The sequence below is a fragment of the Rhinatrema bivittatum genome, chromosome 5 (assembly GCF_901001135.1).
Source record: "Rhinatrema bivittatum chromosome 5, aRhiBiv1.1, whole genome shotgun sequence".
NCBI classification, from domain to species: Eukaryota; Metazoa; Chordata; class Amphibia; order Gymnophiona; family Rhinatrematidae; genus Rhinatrema; species Rhinatrema bivittatum.
This window is the reverse complement of record NC_042619.1, coordinates 51,482,391-51,498,756: the sequence shown is the minus strand read 5'-3', so window position 1 is coordinate 51,498,756 and position 16,366 is coordinate 51,482,391. Positions and strand designations below refer to the sequence as shown.

The 16,366-nt window shown below is 46.0% G+C and overlaps 1 protein-coding gene across 4 annotated transcripts in view; it reads right to left on the bottom strand.

Annotated features, from left to right (window-relative positions):
• The window catches only part of CEP295 (centrosomal protein 295), a 212,246-nt gene that overhangs the window by 10,530 nt on the left and 185,350 nt on the right, over nucleotides 1–16,366 (bottom strand). For all 4 annotated transcript variants that reach the window (XM_029602323.1, XM_029602320.1, XM_029602321.1 and 1 more), the window contains exons 25-26: nucleotides 15,806–15,917; nucleotides 4,375–4,578 (exon numbers count right to left, since the gene is read on the bottom strand). In XM_029602323.1, the coding sequence (XP_029458183.1) occupies nucleotides 4,375–4,578; nucleotides 15,806–15,917 (316 nt within the window). The remainder of the gene's footprint in view (nucleotides 1–4,374; nucleotides 4,579–15,805; nucleotides 15,918–16,366) is intronic.

Genomic DNA, 16,366 nt, shown 5'->3' with positions numbered 1-16,366 from the left:
TTTTCTGCACTTTCTCCAGAACAACTATCTTTTTTGAGATGTGATGACCAGAACTGCACACGGTATTCAAGATGCAGTCTCACCATGGAGCAATACAGAGGCATTATGACGTCCATTATTTAATTTACCATTCCCTTTTTAATAATTCCTAACATTGTTTCCTTTCTTGATCGCCACAGCACACTGAGCTGATGAATTTAATGTATTATCCACTATGTCACCCAGATCTCTTTCCTGGGTGGTAACTCCTAAGTTAGAACCTAACATTGTGTAACTACAGCAAGGATTATTTTTCCCTATAATGCATCACTTTGCACTTGTCTACATTAAATTTCATATGCCATTTGGAAGCCCAAAATTCCAGCCTTGCAAGGTCCTCAAGCAATTTATTACAATCTCCTTGAGATTTAACCACTCTGCATAATTTTGTGTCTTCCGCAAATCTGATCATTTCACTCGTTGTACCCCTTTCCAGATCATTTATAAATATATTAAAAAGCACCAGTCCAAGTATAGATGCCTGAAGCACTCCACTATTTACCTTTTAACACTGGGAAAATAGACCATTTAATCCCACTCTGTTTCTTGTCTTTTAACCAGCTTGCAATCCACAAAAGTACATCGCCTCTTATCCCATGACGTTTTATTTTTCTTAAGACGCCTCTCTTGCGGGACTTTGTCAAACACCTTCTGAAAATCCATACCACCACATCAACTGGTTCACCTTTGTCCACATTTATTTACCCCTTCAAAAAAATGTAGGAGATTTGTGAGGCAATACTTCCCTTGGGTAAATCCATGCTTGCTGTGGCCCATTAAACCATGTCCATCTAAATGTTTTGTGATCTTATTCTTTATAACAGTTTCCACGATTTTTCCTGGCACTGAAGTCAGGCTCAACGGTTTATAGTTTCTCAGATCACCCCTGGAGCCCTTTTTAAATATCAAGGTTACATTGGCCATCTTCCAATCTTCAGGTACAATGGATGATTTTAATGATAGGTTACTAATTAATTGATATAGTTCTGATATTTCATTTTTTAGTTCTTTCAGAACCCTGGGATGTATACCATTTGGTGCAGGTGATTTACTATTCTTCAATTTGTCAATTTGGCCTACCACATCTTCCAAGTTCACCATGATTTGGTTCAGTTCAACTGAATCACCTTTGAAAACCCTTCTGGGCTGCCTGGGACGAAAGGACTGAGACCTACCCAAAGGCAGAGTCCTCTGAGAAGCCACTCCTCCGTAGGGGCGAAAGTGCCCAAAAACCCTAGCATGACCTCTTGTGCTGAAGGAGCGAGACGTTTGCTTCTTATCCTCTGGCAACTGAGGAACCTGGGCCTCACTCCACTTATTGGCCTTTTTTTTTTTTTTTTTTTTTTTTTACAGTTCACTCCAAAACAAGAGTGATCCTTTAAAGGGCAATTTTTAAAGATTAGACTTCGAAATTGTATCTGCTGACCAATTCTTGAGCCAAAGCTGATGCCTGGCCGCTATTACCGAAGCCACCCTTCTGGCCGAAGTGCGTACCAGATCGCAGTTCCATCACTGCCCTGGAATTCACACCAGATAAATCAACTTCCTGAGAGAGAAATAAACAAGAGTGAGCCACCAAGGAGCAACAAGAAGCTATCTGCAAATTTATTGCCATCGCTTTAAAGGCCTTCTTAAGAATAGCCTCAATTCTTCTATCTCTTCTATCTTGTGCATCCTTCAATGCTGCTCCCCTTCTATGGGGATAGTTGTCCGCTTAGCAACGGTACACACAAGCACATGCACTTTCAAAAACGCAATTGCTCTCTCGCAGCTGGATCCAGGGAGAACAGCCCTTCCAAGGCTCGTCTTCCTTTAAAATTAGCTTCTGGGGCACCCCTACAAGATCAGTCAATTTTTGAATAGCCTCCATAATAGGGAAGAAACATGAGGCTCTACGCAAAGAAATCAAAATGGAATTTTTCTTTGGCTCAGACATGGAATAAGCCTCCGGTACCCCCAGCATCTTCAATGTTTGGAAAATCAGAGCTGGTAACTCATCTCAATGAAAGAAACGCAACATAGTTTCATACGGCTCCAGCCCTGGAGGGATTTCCCCATCCTCCAGGGAAAAAGCATCAGCTTCATCATTATTGCCATTGCATGACCTGCAGTGGGTCTAGAAGTATTCCGATGTTTATCTGCAGCCTGTGTTCCTAATCTGTTAAGATTGGCCAGGGCCATCGACTGAGCCTGAGGAAAGGACTGCAGCCCTTGAAAAAATTTCACCCAAGAAAAGGCAGAGCGAACCATGCCAAAACCAGAGGGCATCGGTCCAGTGCCCACTGAACTACCTTCCCCCACTGACGAGCCAGGTAGGGGAGCCCCAGCTTCAGGTGAAACCTCTGGCAACTTTTTCCATTCCAACATCAGACCAAGACAATTCTCCCAGAATCTCCAAACAGTGCCAACAAGTTAGAGGGGATGCCAGGCTGAAATGCCCGAATATGACAAGCAGCGCAGAGGCTTAGGCTTCTTTGCTATTGGTGCCATAGAATTGTCAGTACACTCCAACAGGCGTCTGAGAACTGTGTGCCCAGGAGTGCTCGCAATAAACACTTGAAAAAACCGTAGATGCCTAATTCACTGTTCAGGTAGATGCACAAACTGAGCACCCACCTGAGCATATGCAATTTCAGCACCTGCCTAGGAACCGTTCAGCACACCACTGTGCGTCCACCTAGGTGCCCCTACACACACAACTGTGCACCCAGGTAGGTATCCCTATGCACCTAACTGAGCTAGATGTGTAAGTATGAACTGATGTATCTGAAGAGGGCAGCTTTATGTGCAGAGAAAAAAAAAGCGCGAACGTCACTGCAGCCTACCATGTGGCGAACATCAAAGCGTGAGAACGGGGCCTAGCCCAGAAGGCTGCTCAACCTTCCAAACTGCCCGAATCCCCAAGCTCCCCCCGGAGGCAAGAATGGATGTCAGATCAGCTCACCGAGCATGGAGAGGAATCCCTAAAATCAAATCCCTCTTACCTCTTTTTTCATTTTTTAATTACTCTTTACCTGAGCTCAGCCTGTCCCGACTGAGTACAAAGTCTGTCTCTGGCTGTGGGGGGGGAGAGGGCATAGACCTTCATTCCACACTTGGCTTCCTGCATCCACTTGCCTTTCATTTTTTTTTTTTACAGCTATGTTTACGGCAGCAGAAACCAGCTACCGGACTAAGGCACTCATCTGAGGGAGGGATACGAAGGTATCACTGCCATATATTGTGATGTCAGCTTTGCTCCATCTCCATCTGCTGGTAGAGGTGCATAATAATTTTTTATGGGAAACCAAAAATATCCCTTAAGGAAATAAAAATCAATCATTAAATGTACCAAAAGGGCTGCTCAAATATAGTTTCTGGAGTGCGACGGACAGTGTGACCAAAATACAAACATAGCAAATTATAAATATAAAGATGAAAGCTATTTTGGAGGCCACTGAGAAAAATTGGTAATCTAAGATGTCCACATCACAAAAAGGCATCGTCTTTATCTGGTGCCACTTAATCATCGCTGTTGGCATGGAGACAATTATTTTTCTCACGCTTAGAGGTGGTTCTTCCAGAACAGGGTTGAATGAAGCACACTGGAAGATCCATAGAGAGTAACGTGCACTTACTACCTGCTCTGTGGATAAATAGAGGACTGGGTGGGGGGGGGGGGGGGGGGGGGAGTCTCAAGAAAGAGAAACTAGAAAAACTCAGGTTTGCAACTACTCTTCCTGAATGGCACATATTTAGATTTCTCAGCATGGTAGCTAGGAGGTAAAGAAATGTTTCGAAAGATAGTTCATCTATGTTGGGATGAATTTTTTTTTTAATAGTTAATGTGCCATCTCTTCTGTCTGTCTCTGTTAAGCTAAAAGAGACAGAGGAACCAATTAACCAAAATAGAAAGGCAACAGTAAAAAAAACAGCAAAAAGCCAACTACAGACAATTTCATCGGGGCATAATCATTAAAGCAGAAAAACAAAAGTGAAATTGGTTGATGTCAAACCCAAATCTGTATTATGTGAGGATCATACACTTTTCTGAGTAATATTTTTCAGGTCAGAGTGGAGTCTTCGGTACCTTTTAAAAAGGACCAACAAAAAAAAAGAAAAAAGTCTTCTTCAGATGTAACTCTAGGACTACAAAAATGAAGTTTATAGCCAGCGGATGAGGAAGAAGACTGCAAAAGAATGCAGAACTTAGGCTCACTGTACTTCAGTCCATACAATACATTGGATCTAATATATATACTTTAAAAAAAAATTCCTACCTCCCCCACCCCAAAGCAGATTTACTTGCAACAGATAACCAGAAAAAAAAAGCCTGACCTTTTTCTACAACCTTACCTTCAGAAGGAGAATGCTCTTTCTGCAGCTGGGATTTTTCTGGTCCACTTTTTGGAATATTGGTAGCTCCTGTTTTCCCAGAAGTTTGCTCTTGCCTTTTTATTTCATCCAATCTTTTGCGGGATCTCTGAATGAAATCAGTTTTTCTCTTTAAGAATGCTTCCTGCAAACTCCCTGGAGGAGATTCAAAAACTAGCTGCATGGCTGTAAAGAAAACAAGAGGGTTCTTCCGATTATCCTTTCACCTACACATTATCTTGATATGTGCCACTGGAGAGAGGATACATTTAAAGGAACGGGATAATTAGTGACTGCCATGGCAGGGAGGGTAGTAGGCTGTAGGGATATGATATCGCTCAGGACGAATTAGGCAATTTCAACGAAATTTGACTTGGAATGCTCTGTTAGATAGAAAAAACCTTGAACCTCCGACCACAACCCTCTAACTCAGATTCCAAAATTGAATTTGGTCTATTCAAATCGCCCCACCTCTAAATATGCCTTGTCTACTCACCCCCTGGCCTCCTTGAAAACAACCCCTCCCCCCTCATTGAATTCATTACAAAAAACTTAAATTTCGATTCCCCAGCCATCATCCTAGGCAATTTCAATTTACACATTGACTCTATCACTCCCTCTCCTAACTGCGAAGCCATCCTAAATTCCCTAGACGCCATGGGCTTCAAACAAATTATCAACACCCCTACCCATAAAGCTGGCCACACCCTCGACCTCATATTCATAAACTCCTTAAGAAATTGCCGATTCACATCTACTCATTCAAGACTTATAAGAACATAAGAAATTGCCATGCTGGGTCAGACCAAGGGTCCATCAAGCCCAGCATCCTGTTTCCAACAGAGGCCAAACCAGGCCACAAGAACCTGGCAATTACCCAAACAGTAAGAAGATCCCATGCTACTGATGCAATTAATAGCAGTGGCTATTCCCTAAGGGGCGGATTTTCAGAGCCCTGCTCGCCTAAATCCGCCTAAATCCGGGCGGATTTAGGCGAGCAGGGCCCTGCGCGCCAGTGCGCCTATGTTCAATAGGCCTACTGGCGCGCGCAGACCCCGGGACTCGCGCAAGTCCCGGGGTTTTCCGAGGGGGGGCGTGTCGGGGGCGTGCCCAATCCGCGCGGCGTTTTGGGGGCGGGCCCGGGGGCGTGGCCGCGCCCTCCGGATCCGCCCCGGGTTGCGACTAGGCGTGCCAGCGGCCCGCTGGCGCGCGGGGATTTACTTCTCCCTCTGGGAGGCGTAAATCCCCCAACAAAGGTGGGGGGGGGTTTAGACAGGGCCGGAGGGGTGGGTTAGGTAGAGGAAGGGAGGGGAAGGTGAGGGGAGGGCGTTAGAGGATTCCCTCCGAGGCCGCTCCGATTTTGGAGCGGCCTCGGAGGGAACGGGGGTAGGCTGCGCGGCTCGGCGCGCGCCGGCTATACAGAATCGATAGCCTTGCGCGCGCCGATCCAGGATTTTAGCAGATACGCGTGTATCTACTAAAATCCCGCATACTTTTGCTTGCGCCTGATGCGCCAGCAAAAGTACGCCAAATCGCGCGGTTTGAAAATCTACCCCTAAGTATACTTGATTAATAGCCGTTAATGGACTTCTTTTTTGAACCCAGCTACACTAACTGCACTAACCACATCCTCTGGCAACAAATTCCAGAGCTTTATTGTAATTTGAGTGAAAAAGAATTCTCAGATTAGTCCTGACCTGACCTGGAAAGTCCTATTTTTGATGGTGATCACTTCAGCATGCAGAGTCAGCAAGCTCCAGGCCTTAGTGACTTATCCTCCTTATACTAAATTTTATCATGACAGGGTGGTCTTGCATAAGGTCCTGGCAATAGTCTTTCCCAGGCCCCATTTATACCAAAGTGAACGAACACTGCACAGTTTGGACTGCAAGCAAGCCTTAACTTTCTGTCTGGAGTGGACAGGAGCCCATCTGTTTATTTTGACAAAATAGGTTGGGCGTTGCTGTTGCCAAACAGACAGTATCCAATTGGCTAGCAGACTGCATCTCCTTCTGCTATGCCCAGGCAGGACTGCATCTTGGGGCTCATGTCAAGGCTCATTCTGTCAGAGCCATGGCAGCATCAGTGGCCCACTTACTGTAGAGGAGATTTGCAAGGCTGTGACATGGAATTCTCTCCACGCATTCCCTTCTCATTATTGTCTGGGTAGTGATAGCTGACCCGACAAGTTTGGCCAGTCTGTCCTTCTGAACCTGTTTAAGGTGTAGAACCCAACGGTGCCATTTAAGGCCCGTTGTTTGGGTTCAGGCTGTCTCCCCCTCTGTTACCAATAGCACCAGTGGTGTTGTGCCTGTTGGCACCTGGTTGAGTGTCTGTTGCTCCCCTTGTGTGTTGGGGAGCAGCCTGTAGCAAAGGATTCACCCATGTGTGAGGACTACCCAGAGTTGCTTATCTGTACCAGGTGTTCTCAGAGAACAGCAGGATGTTAGTCCTCATGAAATCTGCCTGCCACCCGTGGAGTTGGGTTTCTCCTATCTCTTATTTTTTTTTTATTTATAGTTTACAAGGTCATAGAAACATATGTTGCAAACATCCACAAGCAAAATGAAATCTGCCATAAAATTGTAAGATCAGCAAACAGTGTAAGCATACAAGTATTCAAGCAGTATCTGTTTTAAACTATATCCCCAACCCCCCCTCCCCCCAACAGTCCAAGTGCAAATACAGGTAGGTTGGCCGAAAAAATGGAGAAGAGTGAAATAAAAAGATTGAGAAAAGTTCAAGTGGGATTACTGATGTCCGGTGTCAATAAGTTCGACTGTCCTTCCACCAAAGTTCAAAACTATTCCATTGGATCTGATGCTTTTTAAGTGAGTGTCGTCTGATGGCTGTCTGCTTGTTAAGATACCAAACTTTAGTCAAACGTTGGCAAACCCTCGCATGAGATGGAATCTCCTTTCTCCAGAGGACTGCAATCTCTGACCTAGCGGCTTGAATAATCTGCTGTATCAAATAAATGTTCTGTTCAATTAGTTCAGAAGGATATATATTAAAGAGAAATATTTTCGGCTGCAAAGGGACACACACCTTCGTTATATCATGTATAAGCCCTATGAGCATAGACCAGTATCCCTGTATAGGTACACAATCCCACCAAATTTGAAAAAAGGTTTCCCTATTACCGCACCCCCTCCAACACTGATCTGTAGTTAATGGATAGAATTTATGCATTTTCTCTGGGGTCAAGTACCAGCGGTATAACATTTTATAATTCTGTTCCATTATCAAAATTGGAAACTGATCCTTTCTTAGCTGCAATATAACATGTTAGCCACTCTTGCGATTCTATTGTACCCTGTAGATCTTTCTCCCATTGAACAATATTAGATGGTGGGGAGGCGATATCTTTATTAAGCAAGATATAAATCTTAGAGATTACCTTTTTGAGCTTATCTGCATGATCACAGTAGCCCTCAAAAAGTGATTTACCCCTGTTTAAATCCGATTGCACTGCTTTCTGTGACAGGTAGTGCCTTAGTTGCAGATAGAAAAAGTGATCCGTCGATGGGATCTGGAACTCCTCGGTAAGCTCAGAGAATTCCTTAGCTTTCCCCTGGCGCCACACATGTTCAATGCACGTACACCCAGTTTGCGCCCAACGATGAGCTATGCTCGTGGAATTTCCAGGCGGAAATGCTTTATTGTGGAAGATTGGGGATTTAAAAAAGAGAACTCTATCTCCTACAATCTCTTTCTTCCATCTGTCCCAAATACATAGGGTGTGTGCAACAGCAGGAGCTAAGCAAGTCGGTAGGTTCCACATCTGAGGTGGTAGCCATATTAAAGACTGCGGCTGAAGACCCCTTAAGAGGTCTCGTTCCAATTGAACCCAACGTTTGTGTGTGCCAGCAATATGCCAGTCTATGAGATAACGCAGTTGAGCAGCTGTATAATAATACTGCAAGCATGGGACCCCCATACCACCTTTGTCTCTGGCCAGGTGGAGAACCCTACCACTGACCCGAAGAGGCCGTCTTTGCCAAAGGAAACGGAACAGGTACTTTTGCCAATTGCGGAGGGCAACGGCAGATACTGGTTTTGGCAGTGTTTGGAATTAAGTAGCTAAGCCTTGGTAAAACGTTCATTTTTATTGTGGAAATTCTTCCCAACCAGGAAAGTTCCAACCGTTCCCATTTTTGTGGATCGTCCTTTATAGTTACACACTTATTTAATTTTTAAGAAAGTAAGAATGATGTTTTTTGGGTATTGTACTGTTTTGTTATTTGTTTGATATTATCAAATATTGTAAACCATTATGATGGTTATATCCAAATAGCAGTATAGAAAAGCTTTTTAAATAAATAAATAAATAAATAAATGTCTCCAATGGTACTATGTAGCCTCCCAATTATGCCCTATCATTGACTGGCATACTAAAGGTTTCAGTAAAAGGTGGGTTCAACTGGAAACAGACTTTCTGTCTGGGTTAACCCCAGCCTCTCAGGTCTGGTTGTCGAGTGCAGCCAGGCAACCGATGCTAAAGAACATTCCCTCTGTAGTGCTTACTTTGAAAATCTGGGATCACTGGAAAACCAAGGTGGTGGGCAGTAGGAAATATTATCTGAGCACACCAATATTTTTTAATCCTGAATTTTCCCCGGGGATGTCTAAGACCAGAGCGACTAGGTGGGAGAAGCTTGGTTGTTTTAGATTCCCAGAACTAATGCGGAAACACCACTTATCACCTTCTGACATCTTTCTATCTTGTAAGATAGAGTCTTACATCTTACAGAAATTAGTTCAAGAGGACTTGGGCAGGGGTAGAACCTTGTTCGAGGGGTTTTGCGACCATTCTGACAAAATTAAAAAGACTATATCTAGGATTTATAATCTATTAAATGGGGAAAGCAAGTGTTGCTTACTTCTAACAGGTGTTCTCACAGGACAGCAGGATGTTAGTCCTCACATATGGGTGACATCACAGGATGAAGCCCTGAATGGAAAACTTTCTGTCAAAGTTTCTACAAAGCTTTGACTGACACTGCCACACTGAGTGCACTGAGCATGCTCAGCCTGCAATTATCCCTGTGAACCACAGGTGTCTCCTTCAGTCTCGTCTTATAGCTAAAAGCGCAAGCGAAACTAAAATAAAAGTAAAAACGTATACATACCCAACTCAGCGGGGTGGCGGGTGGGTTTCGTGAGGACTGACATCCTGCTGTCCTGTGAGAACACCTGTTACAGATAAGCAACTCTGCTTTCTCACAGGACAAGCAGGATGGTAGTCCTCACATATGGGTGAGTATCAAGCTGAGGATGCCCGAGAGTGCACCAAATGCACCCAAGATGCGCAATGACAGGGGTGGAATTTGGAACGGAGAGCATCCTGAAACCCTTAATGGGTTGGTGGAAGGATGTTGGGTAGTTAAACCGAAAAGAATAAGAGTAGACGGACTGGCCAAACATGGAGCATGCCGGCTAGTCGCCTGTAAGCAATAATGGGCTGCAAAGGTATGGAGAGAGCTCCAGGTTGCAGCCTGATAAATATGTACAAGCAGCAGTGGCCGAGGGGAAACTATTGAGGCTGGGACGGACGCAACAGAGTGTGGTTACACACAGTGTTGTAGTGAAATGCCTGCTTGTTGGTAGGAAAAGAGATACAGACCGTCAATTAGGAGGAATAGGTCTGTTTGCCCAGTGGAACACGCAGGTTGACTCTTGCCACAGAAGGAAAGAGTTAGGTGGAATTCCTATGGAGTGTAGTGCAATCTAGATAGAATGCAAGTACACTATTACTGTCCAAGGAGTGGAAAAAACCCTCTCTCTTTGGTGAGAGAGAGGTGTTGGGAAAAATGGGCAGAGTAAATTCTGAATAAGGTGAGATACAATGTCTACCTTAAGAGGGATATGAAGTTGAATACGTAAAACCACTCTGTCACGGAGGAACGCAGGGTCTAATGACCCTGTTGGCTGAAATGACATTGAGGGAAAGAATTTCTCATGTCATACTGTGAAATGAGAGGAGTGGAAAGGCTCGAACAGAGAATGTATGAGATTTATAAGCACGAAATATGGGTTCCATTCCATGACTAGTGAAAATTGAGGCGGCTTGATCAGTGGATAATCCATGGTAAGCTGACTCTGAAGGGGTTTACCGTTAATCGGGTATCCCCACTCCCAAACGATACTCCAACTGGAACAGAGGTGTACCTATGTGGAGGATGTCTGGGGAGCAGAATCCGAGGGAGCAAGAGAAAAGAGTGGTGTAGAAAAAAGAAAAAGGGTAATGGAGAAATTACTTACCTGATAATTTCATTTTCCTTAGTGTAGACAGATGGACTCAGGACCAATGGGTATAGTGTACTCCTGATAGCAGTTGGAGACGGATCAGATTTCAATCTGGCGTCAGCCCCTAGTACATATACCCCTGCAGGAAGTGCAGCTCTTCAGTATTCTCCTCGAAAAGCATTGTGGATATATGTGTGACTGACTAATTTGATTAACTTGAATAACTTCATAACTTGGTTAAACTTTATAACTTGATTAACTTGAACTAGTTGGAACAACTATAGCTGGAGACCGCCAGTGTACTCAACTGGAAAGCATCGACACCCGGTAGGGTGGGTGCCCTAGGTGAATGAAAACATGGCTTACCCTTGAATCATTCGAAATTCCATGCGTAACGGCAGCCAAGGGTGGGATGCTGAGTCCATCTGTCTACACTAAGGAAAACGAAATTATCAGGTAAGTAATTTCTCCATTTCCTAGCGTGTAGCAGATGGACTCAGGACCAATGGGATGTATAAAGGCTACTCCCGAACCTGGTGGGAGGCTGCCCGTGACTAACTTAGTACTGCCCTTGCAAATGCCATGTCCTCCCGAGCCTGAACATCCAGACGGTAGAATCTGGAGAAGGTGTGGATGGAGGACCATGTCGCCGCCCTGCAGATCTCGGCAGGAGACAGCATTCTGGTTTCTGCCCAGGATACTGCCTGGGCTCTGGTAGAATGGGCCTTGACCTGTAGAGGCAGAGGCTTTCCTGCTTCTACGTAGGCTGCCTTGATGACTTCCTTGATCCAGCGGGCTATGGTTGCTCGCGAGGCCGCTTCCCCTTGTCTCTTCCCGCTGTGAAGGACGAAAAGGTGGTCCGTTTTTTGTACGGGTTCCGACATTTCCAGGTATCTGGATAGGAGTCTGCCTATATTGAGGTGGCGTAGACTACGAGCTTCTTCCGAATTCTTCAAGTCATCCGGCAATGGTAGCGAGAATGATTGATTAAGATGGAAGTGTGATACCACCTTGGGAAGAAACGAAGGGACCGTGCGTAGCTGGATGGATCCTGGGGTGAGCCTAAGGAACGACTCACGGCAGGTCAGTGTTTGTAGTTCAGCAATGCGGCAGGCTGAGCAAACTGCCAGCAGAAAGGCTGTCTTTAAAGGGAGGGACAGACCTCGGAGGGGTCTGAAGGAGGTTCCTGCTAGGAAATCCAGGACCAGGTTGAGATTCCACAGAGGTACCGGCCACTTTAGTGGTGGGTGGATGTGTTTGACTCCTTTCAGGAAACGTGACACGTCTGGGTGAGAAGCATGACAATGCGGCCACCTGTACCTTGATAGAGTTGAGGGACAGTCCCTTCTGTAGCCCGTTCTGTAAGAATTCCAGGATCACGGGAACTTTAGTTTAGCATGGCTTGATGTCATGGTCTTCACACCAGGCTTCAAAGACTCGCCAAATCCTAATGTACGTTAGGGATGTGGAGAACTTGCGTGCTTGGAGCAGGGTGTCGATTACAGCCCCCGAGTATCCGCTCTCTCTCAGGCGAGCCCTCTCAATGGCCAGGCCGTAAGAGAGAATTGAGCTGGATCCTCGTGGAGGATCGGTCCTTGTTGGAGCAGGTCTCCATGTGGAGGCAGTGGTAGGGGATTCCCTGCCAGTAGCCTTCTCATGTCAGCGTACCACGGTCTTCTTGGCCAGTCCGGGGCCACCAAAAGAACTAGTCCCCTGTGCAGCTGTATCTTGTGAATGATTGCGCCCAGCAGGGGCCATGGTGGGAAAGCGTATAATAGGGTCCCCTGTGGCCAGGTCTGTACCAGGGCATCGATCCCCTGGGACTGAGGTTCCCGCCTGCGGCGGGACTTGGGCGTTGTTCCGGTTTGCCAGAAGGTCCATGTCTGGTGTCCCCCACCGGTTCACTATCATTTGGAACGCTGCGGACGACAGCTTCCATTCTCCTGGGTCTAGACTTTCCCTGCTGAGGTAGTCCGCCGTGATGTTGTCTTTCCCGGCGATGTGGACGGCCGAAATCTGTTGGAGGTTTACTTCCGCCCACGTCATTAGGGGGTCTATTTCCAGAGACACCTGTTGGCTTCTGGTTCCGCCCTGCCGGTTGATGTAGGCCACTGTTGTGGAGTTGTCTGACATTACTCTGACCGCTTTGTCTCGGAGTCTGTGGGCAAAGCGTAGGCAGGCTAGTCTGACTGCCCGGGCTTCTAGGCTGTTGATGTTCCATCCCGACTCTTCTGCGTTCCACTGCCCTTGGGCAGTTAATTCCTCGCAGTGAGCTCCCCATCCTCGTAGGCTGGCGTCTATGGTGAGCAGGGTCCAGGTTGAGGAGGATCGCCGAAGGATGAGCCGGTGAAGATCGCTGGCTCCGTAGATTTCAGGAGTCATTGAGGGTGTAGACGCCCGTTTCAACTCTGATGCCTGGTATGGTGGCGCAGGTATAGAGGAGACTGACTGAGCATAGCTGGCACTACCACCGTAATTAGTGGAGGGCCACAATCCCGCACCGATGTCGGTGGGGCACGCCTCGGGAACAGGGGAGCCAATTAATAGTTCTTGGACCTGGCCCTTGTCGCAGCGGCTCGATGTCTCGTGACACTAGTGCAGAATTCTTCAGAACTCGTTCCAGTGTTTCTGGAGCACCAAGGACTGCCAATACTGTGCGGAACAGTGTCGATGGCAGTGGTGATGTTGCTCGGCCCGAGCATTCTCCAGCATCGAGAAGGATAGCACCGATGTGCTGGATGGCGTCTGTGGCGGACAGTCACCGTGTCAGTGACGATGCATGCCACGGTGCTCGGCCCGTCTTTCCCCAGCGCTGAGATGGATGCCCTCGCTGTCTTGGATGGCAACTGATGACGGACTGCCGGCATGCCTGCACTGCTCCTGGCACTATGTAGTGTCGTAGGCTAATACGGGGCTTTAATAAGAACCCAAAGCATGGAGCAGTGTTCAGGCGAGGGCATTACGTGGCGGTGCTATGTCAGTATTGACGGTGTCGATGGCAGCCGAAACGGCCTTAAGGATATCGTCAAAAAATATATACATGAAAAAACATCGATGACTCAGGCAGAGCAATGGCGGAAGCACTGATGGCATTGGCGTAGGTATCTATGGGAATGATGTGGCATCGAATAATCGAAAAAACATCGCTGCATTGAAAAAATGATACTGGCATCGACTGAGTTGATGACCGCATTGATAGGAACGTCGAAGACACTGATGGAATGGACCTGGGCACCGATGGCCGATCGATGGAATGGACCTGGGCATCAATGGAAGTGTCCTGGGCACCGATGGAAATGCCCTGGCATCGATGGAAATGCCCTGGGCGACGATGACATCGACCAGGGCATGGATGGCACCGACGACACAAAGGTGAGCGTCAATGGCATCCATCCGGGCAATGATGGCACCGAGGAAACCCAAGGAAAAATCAGTGCCATGGATGAAAAACATGGATGGCACTGATAGAAACGATACAGGGACGATGGCATCAGAGTATCGCGGGGGGAGGGGTACCGATGGCATCTAAGAATCCAGGAAGGTCTGAAGGGGGTACAGACGGTAGCGATAGGGGCATTGACTGCGCGAGGGTACTGAGGAAATCGAAGGACCTGAAATCGACAGGGGCCCTGGCGGCAACGGAAACCATGGAAGTCCCTGTCCCACTAGCACTAATAATCAGGCAGAGTGTCACAGAGGGACACTCGCAGGCTATGTGTGGCTAACTGAAAACATAGTGAGAGGGAAGGCCGCAGTCGGTTGGCAGGCTAGGGAGGTGACAGGAACCGACCGAAAAAACAGGGCATAGTACTCACCGAGCGTCGAATAAACGTACGCAAAGGGAGACCCGTGCAGGGAAAAGTGTTTGTGAAATAAAAGTTTAAGTGTTTCCGTGTGGAAAAAGTATTAGAATTTCTCACAGAGCTCCTAACGGCTATGCAATTATCCCTGTGGTTCACAGGGATAATTGCAGGCTGAGCATGCTCAGTGCACTCAGTGTGCCATTGTCAGTCAAAGCTTTGTAGAAACTTTGACAGAAAGTTTTCCATACAGGGCTCCATCTTGTGATGTCACCCATATGTGAGGACTACCATCCTGCTTGTCCTGTGAGAAACACAGGCCACACCATCACACCTCAGGGAGTGGGAAAAGGACCTTCGGTCACCCTTGACCTCCATTCAGTTGACAAAATGTTATCTTTCTATCAGACGCGGCTCGGTATCGGCCTCCCTGATAGAACATAGGTATAAGATGCTTTACAGGTGGTATATTACACCAGTCAAACCACCGATTTTATAGCAGCTTATCAGATCAATGCTGGAGAGCCTGTGGAGCTCAGGGGACTTATCTTCACATGTGGTGGGAGTGCCCTAAACTCACTACATATTGGGAAGAGGTAGTACAGTTGATATCAGAGGTGGTAGGGACACGGATCCACAGAGAGCCTGTATTTTTTCTTCTTAGTATTTCATTAGCACCAGTAAAATACCCACACACTTATCTTATCCACCAAATAATATTGGCGGCGAGAATGGAAGTAGCTTACCAATGGAAACAAGCTGACCCTCCAAGCATTATACGGGTACATCAGAGATTACACAAGATCTGCTATTTGAATAAACTTACAGCTGTTCGACATCATCAGATCCAAAAATTTACTGCAAAGTGGCAACCGTGGGAAACTTGGCAAACCCAAAACTAGGATATCACACAGGCTATGGCTTCAGGGGGGGAGGGGGGAAGGAAAGGGTCTGTCTAAATAAATACTGAAAAACTCGGGTTTTGGTACTAAAATTTAGCAGCGTTTTATTTTACAGTATAGAAATTTACATTTATTGTACAGTATGGAAATTTACATTAATATACGGCTGTTAATAATGTTGTATACTTTTGTTAAACAAGTTATTGTTGCCTAACTTCTATGCAACCAATACTGTTATGATGATGTAATGTGTTACCTTAAAAATATAAAAAATAAAAAAAATAAAAAATAAAAAACATCTTGGATAAGGTGCATGCAATACCTTACAAGCAGTCAGGTTTCTATAGCTAGCAGCTGGGATATAGCCTTAGCAGTACAGACCAAAAACACTAGGCAGACTGAATGAGCCAACTGATCTTTACTCACCTTTTTCTACTATGTAACATTTGAATTGGCTCTTACCTGCAAATCGCTGTGAAGATGGCGGCTTTACAATGGAACACTGATCAATCACAGTCTCAGGTCCTGAGACAATGGAATTATCCACTTCTGAGAGTAAAGGTAGAAATCCACTCTGTTATTCCAAAAGAACAAAATTTATTGCTTCATTGTTACCAACATTTTCAAACAAAGAGCCTGATTTACGAAGGCTCTTTCCCTATTCTGTGTCTATGGGGAAAAAGCTTAGTAAATGAATAGTTCTGTAGTATATCAGATCTTTAGCACTTAATGTTACCTATGGATAAAATGCATTCTTAGAACTGTGTTCTAATGCATCAATTCCTGGCACTCAAGTTAAACCATAATCCATTTTATTTATTTAAAAAAAAAAAAATCCATAAAGGGCAGATTTTAGAAGCCCTAAGCATTGTAAATTCCGGCGTTTACAAGTGTGGTGAATCTTCAAAGAGACCCAGCCACGCGCGTAAATGCCGATACGCGCATAAGGGCCAGGCCTCTTCGAAGGGGTGGGCCGGGGACAGCACCATTGCTCATTGTCCAGAAGACTTGGTTCCTGGCGTG